This window comes from Carassius gibelio, chromosome A9 (assembly GCF_023724105.1).
Source record: "Carassius gibelio isolate Cgi1373 ecotype wild population from Czech Republic chromosome A9, carGib1.2-hapl.c, whole genome shotgun sequence".
Taxonomy (NCBI): domain Eukaryota; kingdom Metazoa; phylum Chordata; class Actinopteri; order Cypriniformes; family Cyprinidae; genus Carassius; species Carassius gibelio.
This window is the reverse complement of record NC_068379.1, coordinates 30,600,736-30,626,507: the sequence shown is the minus strand read 5'-3', so window position 1 is coordinate 30,626,507 and position 25,772 is coordinate 30,600,736. Positions and strand designations below refer to the sequence as shown.

The following is a 25,772-nucleotide window of genomic DNA, read 5'->3' as shown; positions in this document are numbered from 1 at the left end:
CATACATTATACATGCATAAATTGAAAGTCAAAGGGGTCGAATGTTCTTTATTTTTGTAATCTAGGAAAATATTGGAATAACATTAGGGTGAAAATTATCCATTTAAATGGCAATTTGTAAAATTTTGGCTTAGCAAACACCACTAATGACTGCTGATTTGTCTGTATATAGACCGCCAGGGTCAAAATGCAAACCGTGCCCCCTCCTTTCATGGTACATAAAGTGAAAATGAACAATCTGCACACAACTGCTTTTCCATTGGCTATAAATGCAAGAGAGTGTCTTTCTTTTGACAATATTGTGTCATTTTGACATTTTACAGGTGCGAGCAGGACGCGCTCTTAGCTCTTCATCTCAGGGCTATAGAAATCCTTCTGAAGATGAAAGGAAAAGTGGGTGTGAAGGAGAGGAGAGGGGGATGGGTGGAAAAAAAGATAATTGGATCTTAGACGGCAGACGGAGACAGGCGGGTGGATGGGGAAGAGATTTAGCTTAGAGACCAGACGGATACCGAACAGGTGGCTGAGTCATAGTTTCAGATGTAGGATAAATGGTGGTTTCATTTTGTTATCCTGTCATTTGAACAATATGTAATTATTTCATCCCTCCAATTGATGTGCTTTTGGGAAACAACATATCCCATTTCTGATACTAAAGGTAACTACAGTAGATTCACATTTTCTAATGGACATGTCACTTCTTCCAAGGCAGCAAAAGAAGCTTAGGTGTTTTTTTATTTTTATAAATAAGACCACATTAGTGCCTTTGTTATGACACTCAGCACACAGCTTGTTTGCCGTTAGCTGTGCCCAAAACCTGAAAAAACTTATTTTGCATAATCTTGTTTACTAAGGTTTTTTTTTTTTTTTTGATGGAATCAAGGATGAATCTTTGATTCAAATTCCACTTGAAGGTGAAAATGCTGCCCGACAAGGTACAGTCAATAGCAGATTCTCTTTTTGAGAGCTCTCTCAAAATGAACTGCAGTGCAAAAATTTGGGTTTTGGGATAGTAGCCTCAAACCTATATTTTTTTCCTGGTCTATTCCCGAAGGGTGCCTTAAATGCTACTAGAAAAGATTCATTTAAGGTACTTATAAGCACTTTTTAAGGTAAGGTGCAGATGTGTCCCATTGATGCTACTGACCCAGTGAGACGCTAAAGATACAATTATTCTGACCATGTACCTTTCAGAAATTGCTACCAATTGACCATCAGTGTAAAACTTCTGTTTAACATTAATGAGATTGCATAGTGACACAAGTGTTTAGAGTGTTTAGAACAAACCTTTAACCAGAATGTTTGAGTAATATCAATACAGTGACCATACAGTATACCTAGAGGTGCCCGTGAATAATGTGAGCTCCCACTGTTTTTTCTAAACCTGCCCTGCTGACTCACAAGCATTAGGGAACGCAGTGGGTAGCTGAGGGAGATGTGTTCCTTAAGGTGTGAAGTGATTCACTTGCTGCATTAGCAGGAGTAATGAAAAGTTAGACCGGGTGAGATTGAAATAGCCCACTCGCTCAGGGTTGAAAGAGTGGCGCTAAAGCAGAAGGCAGATACCATAACCCAGATTAAATAGTGCCTGGCAGCATTCATCAGACTTCAGTCTGAGCCTAACCTGGCAACATATAAATTACCTGGTGACCAAGAAGGTAAAAGTGATGCATCAAAATGGCTAGAGCTGTTGCCTAGAGTTGTTTGATTCATCCCATATGACTGCATGTGGTGTGGGCTGAAAGGAAAAATCATGTGAGCTCTCCAAGGTGCTGACCAACAGGGCTCAGAATTTTTTTGTCTGAAGAATTAGAGTAGCTAGAAAAAGACCACAAAAGAAGCTTTGTTTCATGCAGCTGCTGTTGTTTTGGTGCCAACCAATGACTGTTTCATGTTTTTAAAACATTTTATATCTCTGACCTACTAGCCAAAGGAGTTTGGTGTTAGTATATTGCTAAGTTAAAGACACACACATATGAGATAAAAAGTTCAAATTTAATAGATTTAAGTATTTAATTATGAATATCTTTCATTATTGAATACAATTTTGATATTATTGGAATTATCCACCATCTTGTTTTTATTTTTATTTATTTATTTTTCAAATTAGGCTTATTGTAATTCATTCTAGGATGGATTTAGCTGTTTTCAAATGGTTCTGTTTTTGGGATGTTTCTTCTGCTTTACCCACCATCTTATCTGATTGTTTTAATTGGTCTTGTAATGCATTCATTGGCTTCATTATAAAGTATACGTGCAACATTGGCAAAAGAAGGTACTTTAGAAGGGAGCATCGTTATATGGGATATCTAGAACACCCTAGCAACCACCCAGAAAACCCTTTCTACCACTTTAACCACTATAATATTTCAGAAGATCTTAGTAATCACATATATGCACTGAAAAATTACCCATTACTCTAGCATTGCATGTACAATCACCATTTCTTTACAAAATTCGCAAATTTAGCTCCAAATCTACCATGTTGAAGAAAACACTAATTTATCAAGTTAATTAGCAATATTCATTTTGTTTTACCATTGAGACTGTATATTGTAATCCTGTTAGACATTTGGATATTCCATTTCATTTTATCTTTGATGTAGCTACTGGACAAAGAGGACTATAATAAAATTGTGGTGCCTATATCTTTTTGCAGCCATTTTTGATGTTGTCATACAACGTCACTGAATGTCAAATGATGAGTACATGAGTCCATGTTTACTTCTGCATGACCCAGTCAGATGAGCGTCGCTCAGCTCTTCACAGCACAGATGGCTGGCTGAAGATCCTCCCTCGGTGGCCTGCTCACAATCAAAGGAGCGAGTGTGCATTTGGCAGGTCATTTTGGATAAGTGTCAGTTTGGCAAATGTAATTGAAGCTTGAAGGGCCCTCTGTTACTACCAGCTTCCAGAATTATCATGGGACAAGGAACCAAAGCTCAAACATTATGTCAACCTCACCATTTAAAGTATAGATTGGGGAATCAATAGTTTTGTGGATTTATTGACTTTGCTGTAACTAGTGCAGTTTGAAAAAGCAAGCACCCCTATTATTATGGACCATATAGGGTTAGCAGTTGCAAATATATATCCTAGAATTTGCATAATTTGTTCTAAAAACATGAACGCCAACTCAAACAAATGTGGCTTTTATGGTAATTTTATTACCATATGGTAGAGTTATTAGATGCATAATATTTACCCAGTGGACATTAAATGGGAAAAAAAGCTATTTTTTTAGGATTTTATTTTCAGAAAATTGTAAATCTATTAAAATTATCATTACTTATGTAATGCATAACCTAAAATGTTACATAAATGTACACTTTCTTTAACAGTGTCGGCCAAGAAACACATGTAAATGAATGCTAATGGTACTTGTAGCTACTCAAGTGAGTGTAGGCTTTGTCAATAGCCGCCTTTGTGTGGACTGACCATAAAATGCATTTCTGTGGTGGCTGTGTTGTTAGATTTGACTAATCAAGGTAATAGAAGAAATCAGATCTTTTGCATAATGCATGGCACTTGTGCAGTGAAGTGGAACCAGCCTTTTCGTCCATTAAGATGCCAAACATGGAGGCTAATGACAAATGAACCAGCATCACATGCACATGAATCCTTTTTAGCCTATGAATTATTTAGATGTTTTAATGCCCTGTAAATGCTTGCTTTACAACAAGCAGATAGAGCTGAGCTTAAGCAAATTAATTCAAATGGCTGACTTGTAATTCCTCTAAAAGTTCATCCACTTTTATTTGCCTTTCCCCTTCACCAGCCCTGCAAACCTCCAGGCACAATTCTCTGAAACGGCTGGCCCACGTCCTTAGCTAATCTGGTTAGGGAGCAGATTCTCAGAAGAAGGGGTTGAAATTACTGGTGCCTCAGCCATTAGGATTTCATTTCTCCCTGTAACTAATGGATTTGGAGTGACAGACAGCCATTGCCTGATACATCTACACTGTTGCTTTGGTTTACATTCATCCATTGTGAAAATTTAACATAGGTGGATAGGAAGCTATACTGGGAAGCTGGCAATCACATTTCCCCTTAAACAAGATTAATCTGTTTAGAAATGGACAAAGAAATTGCATGCCTTTTGCATGTTCCTCAACCTGCCAATAACAGCTACTAACAGAATAAGATCAACCATTTCTTAGCCCATTAAAGCTGTACTGGAAGCATTCATACTTGTCAGTTAGCAGATGCATTTAATCTAAGGTGACATGCGGTTACACCAACGCAGGGATTGGCTAAAAAAGCTAGCTTTTTAATTTTTCAGCCTCTCATTTACCAAATACCCTACATAAGATTTTAAATCTAGGTTAGGAGAGCAAAGACGGACATGTTTTTTTTTGAAGACCAACAAGTGGCACAAGCGGTAGCCATCGCTAAATCTTTGTTCTCATTTCAAAAGCGCTCTTATCCATCTTCTACTGTTTGAAATGCTTGTTTGTTTTGCTCATTTGAGGTGACAATCATACATTTTGAAAACTCTGTGCTACCACTAACATACCTCGTCTCTCTTTTTCTTTCCAGAAAACCGGACACTCTAACCGAACATTTGGGCGGTTCACTCATGGTGTGTTTGGCTTTATAGATAACAGGTTATTACAAGAGCGATCTCACGATAACTCTTTAGTCTGTCAGTCATTAAATATCTAGTCTTTGTTTAAAATCAAGGATGCATAGATTTTTCCCTTTACAGTTTGAAAGAGAATGCATCTTATCTTGTAGTAATCATCTGCTAGCAGTCATGAGAATAATGTAAAATTGAAGAATTGAAGTCATGAGAATGAGTAAATTGAATATAAATTGGAAATGGAATTGGAATGACACGGAGGACTTACCTGAATGTGAAGAATTTAAACTAGTGTTTTATATCATTTATGTTGTTTTAAAATATTTTTCATATTTTGAATTAGCTTTTATTTTTTATATTTTCAGTTTTTATGTGAATTCATTGAATTTTGTGATTTGTTTTAAATGTATGTTTCTGTTTAGCTTTAGTTGTATTTAAGTTTTAGTAACTAGCCTTTTAGTAATTAGTACTTTTTGTAATTTGCAGTGGATATAGAAAATAATCACCCCCCCCCACCTTTAAAATAATCACATTTTGTTGATTTGCAGCCTGAAATGAAGACAGACACCGTTTTTGTTTAATCCAGCTGTATTTACCCAGTGCAACTTATAATATCCAAGTGAAATATATAAGACCAACATGAATTTTTAATAACTTTTGCTGCGTTACAGTTGCTTATCTGTTTAGTTAGCTCCTTGATATCTCGCCCAGACTTCTTGTTTCAGTATGAAATATATAAACAACCAACACAAGACAGGAAACAGTGCTCGTCTTTAATTGTAACACATGCAACTTCCAAAATTAGTTTCTTACTATGAAGTATCACACAAATGTGTGCCAAAACAAGGTCTAAGCCTCTGTAGCATCTGGAGATTGACGATAAATTATTCAGATTTAGGATTTATCTCACTTGATTCTCTGAGGCAAGCCAAAAAAAGTCATCTAATATCCCTTTGGATATGTTATTGTAATCAATATCTAAATTAAGGACTTCCATAACCTCATCAGAGACACCTGGAAGGCCTACATCATAGGGAGTGTTCATGATCTAAATTGTGTGCCCTAAATTGTGCATAAAGTTGCTGCACTGCTCGCATTAACTGTGATAAGGGTTTATTATAAATGACTGCTAATGGGGATATCATTAATATTCATGTCTGATAATTATAAAATAATTTGGACTGCGTTATATCAATCTGCACACTCTTAAATCCATCTCCTCAATGCAGTAGCTCTATGTAACGCTTCCCCAGTATTAATTTCTGACTGTGCATCTGCTTATGAATTGTTAGTGTTGTTGGATTTTGTGTTCTTGTTGTGATTTGTAATAAATCATTGTGTTTTTGATGATTATTGAAGATGTCAGTCAGTGTCAGTGTTGTGCCTGTGTGCTTGGGTTTGAGAAGTCATGCTAGACAAATTTTCTGTCTGCTCGTTCTGATAAAGAGGAGCCGAACAATGAATCAATAAACTTTATGTACAAAGGCACTGTAATCTCAGCATCAATAATGCAAAAAGTCTAGCATTGAAGCACTTTTGCACTGATATGATGAGGTTTTAGATGTGGCTCCCTATAAAAGCTCGTTAAATTGAAACTATGCCTCAAATAATTAATCAGACAGTCAGAATTCATGTGGATTACTCTCTTTATTACATTCTCTGTTGAAGATCAGGATCTATTACAACATTTTCTTTCATGAGAATTCATATTAGTCCTTTTTTATTATATATAAATTAAATTAAATTAAAAATTACATTAAAAAATTAAATATATAAACCTCATGGATTCAAATGTTGTTTCTGATAAACATGAATACACAGTAGATTATTTACTGCAGCACTATCTGGGTAACTAAATGAGCCTTGATCTCATTTTAAAACTGGCTTAATATATTATACATAAATGATTGAAAAATATGCATTTAAAAGCTTAAAATCCTTATCTTGTCTGAGATGAGAAATATTTGATTAACAGTAGTTGAGAGTTTGTTGCTCCTTTTACAAATTTATACTGGCAGGATGGAGCCTACAGGGTTTGATGGGCAAATGAAAAAAGATCCTACGTAATTAAAAATGAGATTAAATTTAATTTAATGTGCGGAGACATTCTTTAACTAACTAAGCCTTTAAGTAAGTCATTTTGAATTTTAATTGGCCTGTTTGACCATCATTACCAGTTCTTACCATTGTTTGCCTAATGCAAGTTCAGAAATTATTCTAAACACAGAAAACAAAGCAAAAGCATGTGGCAGTGGTGCGACTAGTAAACTGTGCAGATGTGTCCATTTTATCTGTTTTCTGGGATGGGATTCGTCTCTATAGTAATGGTGATGTCTTGTCTGCTTCTCTCCTCTGCCACTATGGAAGCGAAGTTTTCCGCTCCTGTCGGAAACAAAGTTATGGTAATGTTTATTTTCATCTTTAGGCTTATTTTTATCCTCTCTTTTCCCCTACCAAGCTCCCATTTCAAACCCCATTTCTATTTATTAATTTCACTTATCACTATGTATCAACCCAAATCTTGCTCTTTTTTTTTTTTTTTTGCTCAAGCGATACACTTTTCCTCACGAAAGCAAAAATTGTTTACTCAATTATTTTCTTCGTTCGATATGCGTCATCCTTACAGGTGGTTGTTTCTAACATAATGTCTTATTTGTTTGTGTTAGACTCTGAGACTACAGAAGACGAAGCCGCTGAGCCACAAATACCCCTGGAAGCTAAAGAAGGAGCCAGAGGTTTTCAGGATGAGGCCCAACGAGTGCCTGCAGGTACACATGATACTCTCAAAATTAATTACTATATGAACTTTTTTTCAGTCGTGTGTAAAATTGCAGAGCTTGTAAAAAAAATAGAATAAACAAAGAACAAGAATAAACTTCTAGACCGAGTAAATGAAAACATTAACAGGGATGTGCAGCAGTGTGTTTCAACCGTGTCAATATATATTAGGTAATGTTCTTTTTTATTGCATAATGTCCAATATAATTCTAAAAAAGTAATGGGCCATACAGTAGTGGTTCTTAACATTTATAGATGGATATGGGAACTTTTTATTCCTGAATGTTCTGGTTCCCAGTGGTCTGTAACAAAGTACAAAAACATTATGTCCTGGGTTGTGTGGGTTTCATGATTTAGTTTTCTTGCCCTTTTCCTCACCTGTCCTGGAAGGAGGGCTGTGTGCGCACATGTCATTACAAACCCATAGGCTGTTATTAGGCTGACAATTTTTTTTTTTCATACAGTGGCAGCTCATAGCGACCATGGCCATACAGCTTAAAAAAACTGCATAAAAAAAAAAAAAAAACACTTTAAAAGGTCAGTAGCCCATACAAATTATTTGCTATATTCTAAGTCTGCTTTGATAGTTTATGTGAGGAACTGAAAGAAATTTTGTTTTCTGATGTGTTCCCCCTTCACTGAAAATCTTCATCTCAACTGAAGCTCTGAAATCTCATTTACCTTTTCATTTAGATTTAAAAATGGTAAGCTGACCATTGTTTCTCACCTGTAAACATGACCTTTTCGGTGAATAATGAGCTACATTTCAGTCTGATCCTCACACAAAGCTTTCGTATGGATTAATGCTAAATTGACTTAAATCACATATTCTGCTTATTTTGGATGTGTTTACACTGCTGCTCACTCAGATAAATCACACATTATGCTAAATCTCTAGGCATTTCTGGTAAGACAGGTCTCAGAGGGGTAATAATAAAGAGGTAACTGCAAAAAGAAGCTTAAATGTGCATGTTTAAATATGCACAGGTATTTGAATGTAAAGTGAAAATGCATCTTTTTATTTCTCTTTATCTATTGATGTTAGGTCTAGTTATTTGTTAGTTGTTAATAAAGTTAATAAAGTGATCTTGTTCATATCCATAAAGTGCATACATGCATTTTTTGTTTTTACATTTTTTACATTCAGTGTCTTTAAAAATGCATGGAAACGTGCGCTTGAAGCACTCTTTTATTATGAAAACCTATGAATAATAATGAGATGATGTTGCATGTGTATCATCTAATTTAAAGGGTTAGTTCACCGAAAAATGAAAATTATGGAATTAATAACTCACCCTCATGTCGTTACAAACCCGAGAGACCTCCGTTCATCTTCGGAACACAGTTTAAGATATTTTAGATTTAGTCCGAGAGCTTTCTGTCCCTCCATTGTTTAGAAAGGTAATGAACACATCTTCAAAGTAGTCCATGTGACATCAGAGGGTCAGTTAGAAATATTTGAAGCATCGAAAATAAAATTTGGTCCAAAAACAGCGAAATCTACAACTTTATTCAGCATTGTCTTCTCTTCCGTGTCTGTTGTGAGTGAGTTCAAAACACTGCAGTTTAGTGATATCCGTTTCGTGAACAAATCATTCAATGTAACCGGATCATCTTGAACCAGTTCACCAAATCGAACTGAATCGTTTGAAACAGTTCGCGTCTCCACTCTCCAATAAGCATTAATCCACAAATGACTTAAGCTGTTAACTTTTTTAATGTGGCTGACACTCCCTCTGAGTTCAAACAAACCAATATCCTGGAGTAACTCATTTACCCAAACAGTACACTGACTTCTGCTGTGAAGAGAGAGATGAAGATGAACACAGAGCCGAGTCAGATAACGAACGAAAGATTGACTCGTCCTCGAGTCAAGAACCGGTTACATCGGTTTTCGGATCACAGGTAGTGATGGGAAGTTCGGTTCTTTTCCACGAACCGATTCTTCCGGACAGTTCGATTCAATAAACCGGTTGAAGAAAACGGTTCACCGTTTTTTTTGCGCTCTACTTAATGACGTCATTGGCGATAATTGCCCTTCATTCAAGCCTTCGGTTAACCCGCGCTCATAACACTAGCACAGAATCAGTTCAGAATCAATCATCAAAAGAATCAGTTCAGTTCAGATGCACATTATCATGTGCAGTATCATCAGCTCCTCGGTTCTCGAATCGGACGCGTCTGACAGAAACAGTTCTTGCCTCGAGAACGAGTCAATCGTTCGTTCGTTATCTGGCTCTGCTCGGTGTTCATCTTCAGTTCTCTCTTCAAAGTGTACTGTTTGAGTAAATTAATTACTCAGGGGTATTGGTTTATTTTGATTCAGAGGGAGTCAACCATGTTAAAAAAGTTAACAGCTTAAGTCATTTGTGGATTAATGCTAATTGGAGACGTGAACGATTTCAAACGATTCAGTTCAATTTGGTGAACTGGAATTCGTTCGCCAACCGGATATCACTAAACTGCAGTGTTTTCAACTCGCTCACAACAGACACTGAAGAGAAGACAATGCTGAATAAAGTTTTTGGACCAAAATGTATTTTCGATGCTTCAAAAAATTCTTACTGACCCTCTGATGTCACATGGACTGCTTTGATGATGTTTTTATTACCTTTCTAAACAATGGAGGGACAGAAAGCTCTTGGACTAAATCTAAAATATCTTAAACTGTGTTCCGAAGATGAACGGAGGTCTCACAGGTTTGGAACGACATGAGGGTGAGTTATTAATGACATAATTATACATAACTGTTCTCGGTTGGAGGCTGGACGTGATTGGTTTGTGCTTGTGTCATTTATTTATTTTAACCAAAAAACAACAACAACTTAATAGTAATGAATATAGATTGAACAGAAGAAAAACAACATGGATGTGTTTACAAAGATACAAATCTGAGGCCTATTCTATTTAGACCCTTTGCAGAATCTTGGAGATTGAGCTCTCACTTGTCCGTATCTATTATGACAAAAGGCTTCCCGTTATCCCCTTGGGGAAAGTGGTTGGGAGTGTATTTGAGACACTACAGTATTTCCATTTCTTTCATCACCACGAGAGATGACTAAAAAAATAGAAGAGAGGAACAGAGTGATATTTATTTGATGTGCGATTTCAGCATAGAAATGGGAAGTGTGAGAACAGCATGGCCTGTATACAAATATCCGTTTTGAAATCAGTGTCTAACAATGAACTGCATTTATCTTGTGCATAACACAGCTTTCAACAAAGTGCGCCACAAGCAACAAAGCTTGAATTGCACTCTAAATTGCTTGTTTGTCATTAGCACTGCCGTGAATGATGTCTTCACAGCACATAACATACAGTTGTATGTTCTACAAAGTCAACAATTTCACCAAGAGATACCGGAGGAATAAATGTGTCAGGATTTGGTGGAGCATATGATTTCCGTATTGGCACAAGTGATTGATTTGATCTGTTATGGTGGGTGTAGTCTAGGGGTGGGTGGAGGGGCATTGTCATTGATTTTGATGGATGCTTCCTGACTGCAGTCTAATCCATTCAGTCACTGAATCGCACTGGCTCTGAAGGCATCAGCTGTGACTTTGCTTCAGCGCAGCTTGCAGCTGAATGGCATCACCTGGGCTTTATTCTTCACACCTCTGAATGCATGTAATCCACTTACATTATCCACTTGTAGCCATAACAACGTTATTTCATTTTTGGAAGGATTTAAAGGGATTAGATGTCAGTTTCTTTTGCCTTTTTCCCCCTTCACTATGAATTTAAAGTGGTCAAAACATTGATTGATTGATTGTTTTGAGATCTAATTATGAAAGTATTAAGTAACCATCATAAATTTACTTTTTAGCATGATTTCATTCATTAATCTTTCCCAGTATTGTTTCTCTGTCTGACGTTCAATTAGAATGTAGGTAACCAAAATGGTCATAACTTTTCATAATTGTTAAAAAAGCAGTTTTTTTTACTACTATACCTTTAAGAATTTTATGTAAATGCCCTCTTTATATGTGAAAAGAGAAACTCTAAAATCTAATATAGATTTTAACGGTTCTATTTCTTTTTCAATCAGAAACTGGAGAACTTTAAAATTAGTCATTTTTGCAGCTTATTTTCCATAAAGGGTATTTTTAAATTATGAAGCAAGGTGTTATATAGTGTGTTTTTCTAGTAAAATGAACTAAATTATTTCTAAAGATCACAGAGCGTTTTATTTATCATGATGTGTCTTTTTTAATAAATATTTTAAGATTTTTAGGTGGTTTTAATGCAGTTGAAGGAAAAGCTAATTTGAAAAGTGTAACTGGATGAAAAAAGTCATTTCTGTTGTTAGCGTTTTTTGATCATGCGGATGAATTTGCCTATAACTTGTGAACACCAGGACATTAAGTATCCTGCCTGAAATTTTATTCGCTCCATTTGTTCCCGTTTCGCTCTCCTGCAGGTGAGAGAATGATGGATGTCGGCCCAGATGCGAGCGATCGCTGGGCCACCGGTGAGACCACAGTGTTGGAGAAGGAAGCTCTAGCCCTGGGATCAAGAGCTCTGGGGCCACAGTCAGCCAGGCAAGCCAACAGCCGGGAGCCGACGGGCACCCAGATCAGGCACCTAGGGGTCGAGCCTCTGATTCGAGCATCACGCGCCAATCTATCCCGACCGGTTTGGGGGTCAGAGGAAAGTGTGTCTTTAGCTAGCGATTACTATGGTAGCACATTCAGTCTTTATAGAGGAAGGACTTTTTCTGTACCCCTGTAAGTAAACCTTCCCAAGTTAAAATAAACCGCAATCAGCCACAGCCCACAAAAAGCAGACCAAAACACAGATATATAAAAAGATCCCTCATCAATAATTAAACAATCACAGCCCCAGTCACAGAGTCACAAGAGACCCTTGCTCTAACATGGTGTCCCCTGTAAGTGTTAAGGATGGGATAGGCCTGAGAACAAGACCTAGGCTGTAATTCTTCCTCTGTCTCTCGCTGTATTTGAGCCCTGTGTTGTGGTGGCCTCACAAGGCAGGTTACATCACCACAGGAATGACAGAAGATACAGTGAGTGGGCTCTCTGTGTTTGGATGAGGTTCAGCTTAGCCCACAGTGTGTAGATCTGTGTGAGCTGCCAAAAGCCTTACAGTTATACGTGACTCATTCGCAAGTGGCAGCGCGTTGTTTTTATACATGTATTATTTCATTTTTGGAGAGCAGAATCGAAATGACACCGAACAACTTCAGTTGATGCTCATATTAGTTGCACATTGTCATAGATATAATTTTTATGTTATGGCAATCTAATTGATTTGATTTCATGCTCAAGTCATTGCGGTGGCAGTGACATGATAAAGGTCTAAAATTCACCTTTTTTTTATCTTAGTGATAAAAAGCACATCTGATTTGTTACTTCAGATGATCCAGTCTCGCTGTACGTCACAAAAACATCAAAACAAATCAGAATTTAATTGTGTTATGTACATTTTTGTGGCTTGATGCAATAATTATTTCATGTTCTGGATACAAAAACAAACAAAAAAATACCTTAGTCATCCTAAATAAACTTCTGATTCTAAAAGTTGTTAGAAGATGTGTGACTCGTGACAGGTGTTTTCTTACTGTATGTAGTCGGTCTGTCTTGGATTTGAATCGCTTTTGTCTCTTACATCAGACTATCGTTGTTACAATTTGATTTAAATTGTTTTGTTTTGTTAATGATTGGACAAAAGCCAGTTTGCCAAGTGCTGGCTGTGATGTATAAGCATAGATAAGCATAGATACTGTGCTGGCAATGATGTACAGTATAAGCATAGATACTGTGCTGGCAATGATGTACAGTATAAGCATAGATACTGTGCTGGCAATGATGTATAAGCATAGATAAGCATAGATACTGTGCTGGCAATGATGTATAAGCTTAGATATTTTGCTGGCTATGATGTATAAGCATAAAAAGAAAAGATTGATTGTATCTTCTGTCATTTATCACTCTGTAGAACTCTTCTTCATCCATGTTTGAGCCAGGGTTGACGGTCTCACTCTTAGAACCAAACGTCACTCAAACTCTCCTTCAAATTTTAGTTTGCTTAGTATATTAATACCCAGATTTTCAAATTTCATCCCACTCTCTTTAGCATTGAGCAATCTCAGGCTTTGCATACTTTCAAGCCCGCTGTTATCCATTAGTTTCTGTTTTCCATCACCGTTGATTCTGATTTGCTGCTAATTGGTATCAAGAATGTGTTGAACCAAAATCTATTGGTAATGACAGTCTGTTCCAGTTTGTGCCTAACACTAGAATAACCTTAAAAGAAGTCATGGTTCTGTTAGGTAATGACCTGGCCTTTAAAGCAGTCAGCTTATAATCTGTCAGATCAGTCACATTATGTACAAACTGAGATGCTGAGAGCACATTGACCTTTTGTGCAGGTCAACATTTTTGGCAGCTGCTGAAGGAGTCTAAGAATAGATCATCTCTGGAAGTGCTGCTGTAGGCCAAACTGTTATATCTGAAGACAAAGCATTTAAATTCCAAAATAGTACTCGCTGAGTAAGCTTAATGTGATGCATCTTCCATTGGCTGTATGCTCATTCTGTTTGTGTTACTAAACATTACCATTTTACCATACGTCATAATAAAATCAAAAGTTAAATTAAAGTGTCACACATATACAAATTATATTTTAAACCTAGTGTCACATATAAAAACAAAACAGAATTTCATACCATAAATGAATAACGTAGAGGTTACAGGCAAATATATTCTGAATTTAGTTAATAAAAGCTCCTCCCTCACGCACCGTTATTGCCTTTTTCATTCCTCATCTAGATTTATTTTCATTTAGTTCATACTTTCCTTTGACCCCCATTGTCCATATGCAAATTCTTTTAGTTTTCTACCCTCATCAGTTGATACAAAATTGAAGCTGACCAAAAGTTTGCATTCAAACATGCTTGCATCACATTTTTGTGTTAGGTATCATCGACCCCTTCGGTTTCCCCCTGGTTTTTTGTGCATGCTGTTTTTGGTGAACTGCACAGCATGAATCCTTGCATGCATGCACATGATGCCTTGACTCGCAAAGATAGGAGGGCATAGATCTCGCAAGAATTCTCAAAGATGTGTGTTACTCACACAGATTATGTACAAAGTTAAATATCAGTGTTTCAATGGTAATGATCTCAAAATAAAGTGCAATCTAAAACAGTGTAATGTGTTGAGTATTATTCCCTCAAGTAAAACCAAAAAGTGCAAGACTGTATATTTTTATGTGAAGATCAATTTTGAATTTATTTATCTTGAATAAATCGCAAACTGTCTAGAACCACTGTTGCCAGATGCTTATTGTCATACTTTACTAACATCACACATTTCTAAGGATCATCCCTCTGTTTTAACCAGATTTGGGCTTTGTTTTCGCATGATTTTAATGCTGCATGGGAGATGTTCACTCATTATAGTGCACTGGATGTTGAATACAGGAATAAGTTTATCAAACTGCCAGTTGGGAAGGAAGCTGTATCAGATCTGCAAGTTTAGTGCAGTTTGGTCTATGCTGTGTAATCAAGAAAGATTTTCTAAAGGTTTTCAACATAAAACCTTAATAAAAAGACATTTTCTAGTGCACAGCCATTTTGAATTAGACCCCATTTAGCAGGACTCTTGATGACTCAACATTTAATAGTTATGTGCCTGCACTAATCCATGTTTTACTATTCCTTCCTAGCATTGGCAAATTATTTATTCCTGTAGATATCCAGTGATGTGTGGTGGTCTAGCCCAGTGATTTTGGAAGGTATAGGCTAGTAGACACAATTTAATCTGCCATGTGCTAATATTGCATTATTTTACAGCATTCAGTTGTGTTGTAAACTATAAGACAAATAAATTACAATTTGTTTTAAGATAGAATTAAGATTTCTTAGCTTTGTAGACATAGTGTTACTTTTCATTCAAATGTGGTCTTGACTAGTGGTTCAACAGATCACAAAACTCACGGTTCAGATCTTATTACCGTTTATGGGCCTCAGATCATTTTCCGAATCAGCAAGAATTCAGCCATTCAGCTGTTTATTCTATTTTCTTTTAGACAGAGCCAAATTCAATTTCGTGTCTGAAAGTTACTCAGTAACTTGTTGTTTATTGTACATTTGCAATAGTGCTGATATTTGGAAAAAAAGGACTCCCGTTTGTGTAAGAGGCTAACTACTTTATATCATAAATACAGAAACTCTTTAAATATATTTTTCTGTTTTTAAATCATTTCTGCCCCACAAAGTGTGATGGCAGTGAGACGTGAGAGAGCGCTCATAACTCTTCAAATTGCATAATTTAGTGGAAAATTTACATAATATAGAATTATCCTCTGTAAAAAAAAAAAAAAAGGATTTATCGTTATGCGCGCTTCATGTGTGCTTCACGGTCCCCCTGTGCATGCACATAGAAAAATTATGTGAGTAACAAATCGAGTTTATTTCGCTGGAATGGTTTAAAATTGCTTGCATGTGTAAACATGTACAAATGATAAATGTTTACTTTATAATTTTTTTATTTTGCAGTTAATATGCATATCACATGCGTGTCAAATCGTGGGGGTTGGTCCGTATGGATCACGAATCATCTATGATCCGTTCAACCACTAGTCTTGACTGTCACTCCAAGATTAATGAAATACATTTTATTCACACTCTGAACATCCCCTCGCATTAATTTTAATTTTCAGTTTATCAATCGTAACTAATTAGGAAATGCAGTTAACAGAAGCTCATTTTCATTTTTAATTTTCTGTATTTACCTCTCCTGAAATTTGAAAATTATGATGGTTCACACACTCCTTCCTCATTTTAAAAAGCAAATTATTTTGCTTAAATTATGACATTAACAGAAATAGATTTGAAGTAACTTGCACACAAACACATGTAGACAGTCCCATTTAATGTCACAAATCAGAGAAATTAGCCTCTCTGGCCCCTCTTCCAAAGTCGTCATCCAAACAGTTGGGCCCCTCCCCTTGCATAACCCCATTCTCTAACAGAACATTTCCCTCAAACACCTTCTTTTAGGAGTCCATCTGAAGAAGTTTTGAGGGAATCTCCCTCTCAAGTCATACCGCCCCCTTCCCCCCAAATTGGCCGCTCTACTGCCTCTCCTTTGCTCAGCCGTTCTGGTTCAGCCCCTGCCACACCCGTAGCCCCACGCAAGAAAGTTGTTGTGCCAACTGAATATCAAGACACAGTACCAGGAGAGTTTGAGGAGAAGATTAAGCAACCCAAATCCTCAGGCATGTCTCAGAGTAGTGCTCAAGACTCTCGACCCCAAACCCCTGTCAGCGAGTATTCCCGAAAGGAACTTACACCTCGGCCCTCACCAAAACTGACAAGAGCTAGCTCCAAAATCTTTGAGAAGGTGCGAGTCTTTGAAGAGCGCAGAAGAAGTATTGATAACCCAGAGGGATCTATATCTGGACGGTCTTGGGCTGGATTTAATAGAGCTTCGTCTATCGACTCTGATGAAGGAGGGAGCCGGTTGGGGATCTCGAGGGAAAGCTCCAAAGAAGACCTACGTGAGGCTCTGAAGGCAGATGCAGACCAGAGAAGGACCATGTTTAAACAGCGGGCTACTTCCCTGGAGGACAGACCCCATTACACCCAAAAGGTGCAGGACATTGAGAACAAGTTCACAGAGGAGCTTCAGCGCATCAAAAAGCTTGTCGGTAAACCAAACATGAAGAAATCCTTCTCAACAGAGCAGCTCTCTACTTTTCGCAGGAGCAGGCAGCCTGTAAGCAAGTTAGAGCCCATCCCGCCTCAGGTTCTTCAAAAGCTGCAGGATAGAGAGCGTGCTCAGCGAGAGCAAGAGATGAGAGAGAGAGAACAACCAAAAGAACGCTCACCTCCAAAATCACCATCTCGCAGACGAAAAGTCCAGCTGGCACAACAATCACTGGAAAATGTTGAAAGTGATCGGTCTGTCCCAACCACCAAGGTGGTAAGCACATTTGGACAAGAACCATCCCCTCCAGAAGCCATGTCACTCTTTGATTTACCCGGACAAAGGTCTCCAAGACTTTGGGGTCCAAGCCCGAGCAGAGATAGTCCTCGAAGGTCTCCAACTGTAGAGATTAATGCCATGGCTGAAGAGCGCTCTCGAGGTAGAGCTGAATCTCCATCCCGCAATGTCTTAGAGATGACATTACGCAAGGTGGAACCAAGACCTGCAAGTCCACTAGTAAAGAGGGTTGTTCGTGTTCGGGAAGTTCCACAAGCAGATGATGAGTCCATGCATAGGAAGACACCAATAGAGGTCACGCTGAGAAAACTGGAAAGAAGGCCTGAAAGTCCTCTGGTGCAAGGAGAAACTGTAGCTATTCAAGAATGTCCTGTCCAAGCTCCCCCCAAACCTCCAAGAGTTTGCTCATCTTCCTTATCTGAGGAAAAGATGGATCTGGATGTGACTCCTTTGCCACCAGCACCAAAGCTCACTATACCTAAAATTATTGTTGAAGAGGAGCCAATAGAGACAGACAAACCTGCAGAAAAGAATGAAAAGTCTAAGAAAAGTGGCACTGCTAAAGAGGAAAAACCCCAAAGAAGCAGAGGAAGAGGACGCAGACAACGACCAATGTCCCCTGAATGTGGTAAGTTTAGGCATTTCCAGTGACATGCAAATCCTTGACCTTGAGAAACTTGAGAAATACTGAGATAAACCTAATTTCCAATGCACCTCCAATTCAAGTTGGATATTATATTTAAGGAATATCATATCTACTGGATCTGACAGTTTCCTCATGCTGTTACAGAATCTTCAGATGACTCATACGTGTCTGCAGGAGAGGATCCTCTAGAGGCTCCTGTGTTTGAGTTTCCACTTCAGGACACTGTGGCCTTTACTGGAACAGAGGTGCTTTTAAAATGCATCATCAGTGGCACCCCTCTCCCAGAAGGTAACTCCTTTATTTCTGCCGTAATAACTTCAAACAGAACCTTTAGCATCTTGCCTATTTGACTTGTAACTATAATTCAGTTACAAGTCAAATAGCATCACAGGGATGCAGTCATGGTGTAGTCCCTGTTGACTCATTAAATCATGTACTCAAAAATGCAGTCTCTGAAGGCTGTAACTTACAAGTTGTCAGCTAAACAGTACTATCAGTACTATGTCTTCAGACAGCAACACTTATAGAGACTTCTTTTGAGACATTGCCCACATTTCAAGCACAAAGGTAATTCCAGAGTGCCTCAGAAATAAGAGTTACTGTTCTTTCTGTTGATGTTACAGCAAATAAATGTATTTTATATACAGTTACATGGAAGAGAAACAACACAGAGATCAAGAACAGCCCAACTCATGTTGTGAAGGTAGAGGGAGAAAGGCATTCATTGCTCATCAAATGGACAAAGCCAACTGATGCAGGAACATACACAGTTACTGCTACTAACGAGGCTGGCGAGGTGTCCAGCAGAGCTACACTTTTCATCAAATCAGGTGAGTGTTGTATGTTTAAAACTGTAAGATGTGCCTTTTTAATGGACAGTGATAGCTGTCTCTCATGTTGTGGCAAATATACAACTCTTAATGAAAATGAATGAATTCATGTCTAAACACCCGTAACCTTTTTTAGAAGACTTAGAATTAGATTTTCAAATTTTCACATCTTATTCAGAAGTATCAGATAATTTTAAATGCATTAGTTGCCTTGAGCTGGATATTTGGTTTTAAACAAGAGAATGTCATGCAGAGAATGTCTTGCAGAGAATTTCTCCAAGTAAATGTTTTGAGTAAATATTTTTAGTGCAGCGAGGATGAGCATATCGTGTTTCCAGACTGAGTTGAGGATGTGGGAGTTTGAAGGGTAATGTATGGGATTTTAGAGGAGTGAATTTTAGTTCCTTCAGATATCTAAGTAGGATCAAAGGCAGTGAGTCAAACTGTTAACATTCAGCCCTGCAGGGAATGAGTTAGCATCACTGTGTTGGTGTTTAAATCACCCTTAAAGCATAATCATTAAATTAACCATAAAACTTTTTTTCCTCACTACCAGCTCTCACATGAGCTCTCTGTTTGATTCTCCATCATTTTTTTTTGTGCTAGTTCTCCAACCATGGTTCCAGCTGGGTAGCTACCATAGCAACTCAGAGGTTAAATTGTACATATGAATTGTTTAACTGCATTTTAGAATCATAATGAATTAAAAAAATCCTGCAAGCTCATATGTGGATGGGGCTGGACAAACTGGAAATGTTAGCCAAAGCACTTTTTATTCAAAACAGCTGTAGTTGCTTGGCTAGTTTTATGACGAGAATATGGTATATTTCACCTAAATGTATTATCATTTCTGTTTTAGTTTAACTTATTAATTTATATGTGCATATGGAAATATGGTGAAATATACTGCATGTATAATGTTAACATTTTTATGTTTTTGTGTTGTTTTAAAGATTTTGATTCATTGTGTTGTTGATTATGTAGTATATGGTGAAGCTGAAGACAAATGTTTACTTTGTGGACAGTAAAAGATTTATTAATTTATTCTTGGTTATTGTTTCCATAGGGTTTTGTTTAACAAATTTTACTATGAATCATTGCAAAAAATGCAAAATAAGCATTGTCTGGTGGGGATGTCTGAATACATATTCTAATACTTTCGTTGTGCACCTTCATTTAGTTAGAAAGGGAAAGAGAAGCTTTGCCTGATTAAGGCGGTGAATAACAGGGGTATTTTTAGCTATCCTTCTTCCATGAAACGATCTCTTAATAATCTCATATGCAGTGGATCCTAGTGTTACTTCATTGACAGCATTGTTAAAACCTGCAATTAAATGTTGTTGCCAAGTAGGTCTTTATTTTCCACAGTGACACAACAGCTAAACAGTTGCTCTTGAGAAATTTCAAGAACCATTTTATTGACTGATGAAAGACTTGTATGAAAATAATTTTCTTTAGTTCATGATACCCTAACCCTAACCCTAGCTACAACAGAATTGACAGAGCTTGTAAGAGACATATAAATAGGATGGTTGCTATGAGAAGTATTATATGGTAGTTCCTTAGACTTGAATGGAAAAAAAGGATGACATCTGCATCTGTGTGTGCTGATGTAAATTAGGTAGTGTTTTACTAAAAGTGAAAGAGTCAGAGAGAAAGAGAAAGGGAGGGTACGGAACACATAGTGCCTGCATCCAGATTACCAGTTGAAATCTGGGGGCATTCACTAAGTTGCTGACATATTAATACAAATACTATTGGGACTGAACATGTGCTAGTGCACTTGGTGTTGGATTAGTACATGGCCAAGGTCTGGGTGAAGGAGCAGGGCCAGGCAGGTTTGTGTTCAAGAATTTGCATGGTGGGTTTCCAAAGAATGGTACAATATTCCAAATTTGACTAAGCTTTTATTTTCCTAACTTTTGTTAAGCTACTTTAGAATACTCTTTTCTTTTGTAAAAATGAAAGTAATTTACTGCCTTTGAGATATGTGGTGTTCTTGAAAATGTTACCACTTTGAAATTAGAATCATACCCAGCCTCATGGTAATATACTGTATATTATGCTCTTCTAAGCTGTGTGTTAGAAGAGAAATAGTGTCTATTTTTTCTCCTGTTACATGCATCGCTTAGTCTGATTGCATGCTGTGGCTTCGAGCCTCCCATGTCAAATGGTTTCAAGTGTTTACACATGTACCTCACTTAAGTTTCACATACAATGCTTAAACCTAGTCCCAGACGAAAATGCATGTCTGGGCTGTTTTAACCGAATGAAACTTACACTGACTGATCTTAAAATATGTCAGTGCCATTGTTTTGTCTCAAGATGCACATAAGTAATGTTATTATGGCCTAATACTGGCTAAACCTAAACCCTGTCTGTGAAACAAAGCCTCAGTTCAGTAGCTTATTTCTGTATGTCCATTTGTAAATCAGCACCAACAATTTAGCTTTACATTGATGGATGCATCTTAAAGACACTATGAAATCATCTCTGATCACTGATTTCTTTACTGTTAGGATAAGAGGGTCAAATAGCCCATAGCTTTTAGTTTATAGCCATGAACCTACAATGCTGATGTAATACACACAGCTGTAAAATCACATTCCTTGTCTTCTGATAATAATAATAATAATGTTAAACTTATATAGTGCCTTTCCAGTGTTCAAGGACACTTTACAGTAAAGATACAATTAGAAAAGTAAAACACCAATGAATATGATCATATGAATGCCACTGAAAATCCTTTACAATTTCCTACAGTACGTAGCACAACAAACTTGTTGTTAGACACTCTTCTGAGTAAATCCTCTTCATCCTGTGTTTTTTGTGATGCTTTTTGAAAGTAATCTGTCCCCAGCGCTGGCATTCACATTGTCACTGGACCTTTCTGAGATTGGATTTGGGATTACAGTAGCCTTTCTCTTCAGGGATCCCGATTGGTATTCGGCCCATGTCTTTTACTCGTCACCTTTCTAATCCATCTCTCTCTGTCAGAGCCAAAAACAAAAAGTAATTCTCTGTGAATTTTACATCTGTAATGTTTTTGAACAAACAATAAATAAACTCATATTGTTCTGCAGATGTTTTTAATGGGGTTACTGAGATGAGTGTTGACTATACTTGTTAAAGGTTGCTCTAGTGTGGAGATGTAAACATGCAAATCTATAAGCATTGCTGGTAAAATCCACTCCAATCCCATTGGTGTTTCTAACAGAGCCCAGTCTGGACCAGCGACGGAACCTTGGTGTACCCATGGACGTCAGCAGTCCCATCACATCTGATGAAGAGTACCTCAGTCCTCTTGAGGAGGGGACGGACTTCTCCTTCTACAGGAGACCTGAGCTGAGGAAGATTGTGGATACTCGATTCAAGGAGCCTCCATCCTTTCAGGTATCAGATATTACCAAAAAATTATATCAGAATACATTTTTTTTTTGGGGGGGGGGGGGTTGGTATGCCAAATCTTTGTGGCAAAACAAAAAATAATTGAAAATGTATTATCTGCACATTTGCATTTAATATTTTCAGTTTCTATTAGCTTTACAAATCAATAATATGTGCCTATTACCAACATAATAGGTTGTTATTGGAGACCAATCAGTTACAGAGGGTCAAGAGGTGAAAATGTCTGTTCGAGTGAGTGGACAGCCTAAACCCATGCTTTACTGGTGCGTTAAAACCTTTACCTTTATTTATCTAGATTAAACATCTCATAAAATAGTGTTAAGCAGTATGGACTTATGGAGTATGTTTGTTCATTTTGATATATTGTGTCATAACTAAACTTTTATTTTCCTTTGTGTCAGGCTGAGAGATAGAGTAACCATTAAAACGGATGCACGGCATATTGTACATGAGACAGAAGAGGGCAACTTTGAAATGATAATTAAATCGGCACAGAAGTCAGACTCTGGTGTTTACACCTGCAAGATCATCAACGAGTATGGGACTAAACACTGTGAAGGCAAACTAGAGGTGAAAGGTAAGGGTTTCAGCTAGTCTTGCATGGTTTGTGTGCATTAATCAATCACAAGCATGATAAATCATGGAGACCAAGTGTTGATAATTCTGTACTGTTTCTTAAAGACGATGTGTCATTTTCAGTGTTAAAATACTTTATTCTTTGTCTTTTAATGCATCTTTTAGAAGCTTTGCATCAGTCTTAAAAATCATTTTATTAAAATCATTTATAAATTTTAATTTATATAATATTAAAGTATGTTTAATATATAAATCACCGTTCAAAAGTTTGGGGCCAGTAAGATTGATTGATTAAGTTATGAAGGAAAAAAATATGAATAATAATATTGTAATCTATCTTAAAATGTATTCAAATTGTAATAGTATTTCACAATAATATGTTTTTTACAGTATTTTTAATCAAATAAATGTTCCCCTGGTTTAATATGCATTAGCTTATCCTTGGAATAATATGCATTTTAAGATCAGTGTAAGATTTATAAGTCTGAAAATGCTCAGATCAGGTCATTTTGAATTCTGGGTATAATTTTGAGCTGATCCGTACTGAGCCATGAGCAGATTATGCTGACGGACACCGTATTAGCATATTCGTCTAATATTTCTGCTCTGCTGTACAACACATGCTATTAGCAGACTGTGTCTTTTAGATTAGGCACATGTGCGCTTTAAACTTTAAGCTCTGGATTTTCTTATACAGGGTGTTTTTCTTCACCACTCTTTAGTTGATCCTTATGGTTTTTCCTCCAGCTCGTCCAATAGAACCAGGCCTGGCCATCATTCGGCCAGTGAGGGACGCGATGGTGAAGGCAGGGGAGACTGCCTTGTTCGAGTGTCATGTTATCGGCCCACAGGACACAGATGTTGATTGGCTGTCAGATGGGAAACTCATTCAACCAGCTCTGTTGAACTGTAAGATGCACTTTGATGGGAAAAGATGCAGGCTGTTGCTTAACTCTGTACATGAGGATGACAGTGGAACATACACATGCAAACTGAGTACAGCAAAAGGTGAGCAGCTTGATATTGGTCCACACATAAAACAAGTCATCATGAGGAATTATGTTTTCTTGGCTGGGTTTAGCACCTGCAACTCTGCTACTCTTTTTGAATTATCCTAATATTGGAAATAAGCAACTGAAGTTTATTTTTAACAGGCATCATGATTATTTCAGTCTGGCCTATACAGTTTGACCAGCATGTGGATTGTGACCAGTGGATTGTTGTGCTTAGTAGGGGTGACCCTGAATAGTTGACGATTTGATTATTTGATTCGAGGAGCTTTATTCGACTACCAATCTCATAGTCGAATATTCGCGGGGTGTTAAGATTATGCCATTTTGACTATTTGGGGAGCTCAGGTATCGGATTTCACATAGAGCTACCGGTTTTCTCCCAATAAGTTAATGTACAGACTGTTATGATAAAGCTGTAAATAAGAATAAATAAATATTTTAAAGTGCGTGAATAAATCCAAGCGCCTCTATAGATTTCTGTTTCACTTTTCATAATCCGTGACCAACAGAAGAGCATTTTTGCGGCAGGGATTCGAGGATAATACACACACCATTATAATAAGAACACCATTATAATAAAACACTGTGAATTTTTAGTGTTTAGCTGCCGTGTTTCTGCATGTTGTTGCGTGAAGAACGCGTCCACAAAATTAGTTCATTCAGGGCCGCACAGGCACTGTGATGTGCATTCGGGCCCTTTTTGCAGATAGCCTATAAGTCCTAATATTAATGTATAAATAACAAATATAAATAAGTGTATTCTATATGAAAGTCTGAGTTTAATCCCATTGATTAAAAACTTGCTATCAAATATGTCACTCTACTGGTCATCTTCAGCGTGCGTAGCTCAAAACATAAATGCAGAAAATTAATAACCATAGTCATAAAGGCTAACGTTAGAATGAGAGCACTATTGTAAAGAGAAAAAAGTTAATTGTTAAGGTTTCGCTGACGCCTAGTTTTAACTATCTTTTAATCAAAACATAAAACATTATTTCCCCCGTTTGTATCTGCGAGGTGTTATTTACACATTTTCCCTGTGTAACATCAGTAATTATGTCTGTCGAATGTCTTACTTGATTCAATGTATTTTGCCCCTTCCCCAAACATGATTCGACTATCAGTCGAATATTGGCAAGATTCGAAAATTCCGATACGACTATGAAAATCCTTAGTCGGGATACCCCTTAAAATCTACGGTCCCTTATGCCCATAAATAAACATGTAAACAAAGGTTTCATGACATGATCAGCTCAAATTGTAATTTTCACTTCACATGTCATTGTGAATTACAGAGGAGCTGACTTCTAGTGCCAAGCTAAAGGTCGTAGCATCCATAGAACCCCTCTTCACCCGTATGCTGGATGTACTAGAAGTTGTCGAGGGTCGTAATGCTCGATTTGACTGCAAGGTCAGTGGGACGCCGCCTCCTCAGGTCACCTGGAGCCACTTTGGTATGAACCTAATTCCCTTGAGTGCCTCCCAATGTCACTCCTGTAAAATAACTTCAAGATAGTTGAGTCATTCGTGTCATGTCTTCAACAGATCATCCGCTGGAGGAAAGCGAAGACATTCGGATCTTAAAAGAAGGTGGACGGCACTCATTAATCATCTCTCATGTTAATAATGAAGATGAGGGTCTCTACACAGTAGTAGCACGGAACTCACACGGAGAGGCTGAGTGCGCAGCGGAGCTGTATGTGCAGGAGCCCAGACCAGCAATATCCTCTCAAATGTATGAACGTGTGACTAATGATTCACTCAGAACATGTTTTATAGGTTTAGTTCACCCTAAAGTGAAAGATCTATGAGCTATGTTTCAAGTAAGAAGTCAAAATTGTAAAAAAAAAAAAAAAAACAATTGCTACAAGTAATAAGAAATAAAAAAATTCATAAAAGGGTAATTGTGAATAATTCAGAATCGCAACAAACAATTCTGAGAGGAATCGTCAGAATGAATTTTTAAGA

The 25,772-nt window shown here is 37.3% G+C and overlaps 1 protein-coding gene across 1 annotated transcript in view; it reads left to right on the top strand.

Moving 5' to 3' along the window:
• The window catches only part of LOC128020150 (striated muscle preferentially expressed protein kinase), a 73,675-nt gene that overhangs the window by 23,818 nt on the left and 24,085 nt on the right, over positions 1–25,772 (top strand). The window contains exons 2-12 of the mRNA XM_052606830.1: positions 7,249–7,350; positions 11,781–11,901; positions 16,386–17,959; positions 18,122–18,265; positions 18,625–18,807; positions 22,025–22,200; positions 22,390–22,478; positions 22,617–22,792; positions 23,539–23,799; positions 25,100–25,258; positions 25,350–25,539. Coding sequence (XP_052462790.1) covers positions 7,249–7,350; positions 11,781–11,901; positions 16,386–17,959; positions 18,122–18,265; positions 18,625–18,807; positions 22,025–22,200; positions 22,390–22,478; positions 22,617–22,792; positions 23,539–23,799; positions 25,100–25,258; positions 25,350–25,539 — 3,175 coding nt within the window. The remainder of the gene's footprint in view (positions 1–7,248; positions 7,351–11,780; positions 11,902–16,385; positions 17,960–18,121; positions 18,266–18,624; positions 18,808–22,024; positions 22,201–22,389; positions 22,479–22,616; positions 22,793–23,538; positions 23,800–25,099; positions 25,259–25,349; positions 25,540–25,772) is intronic.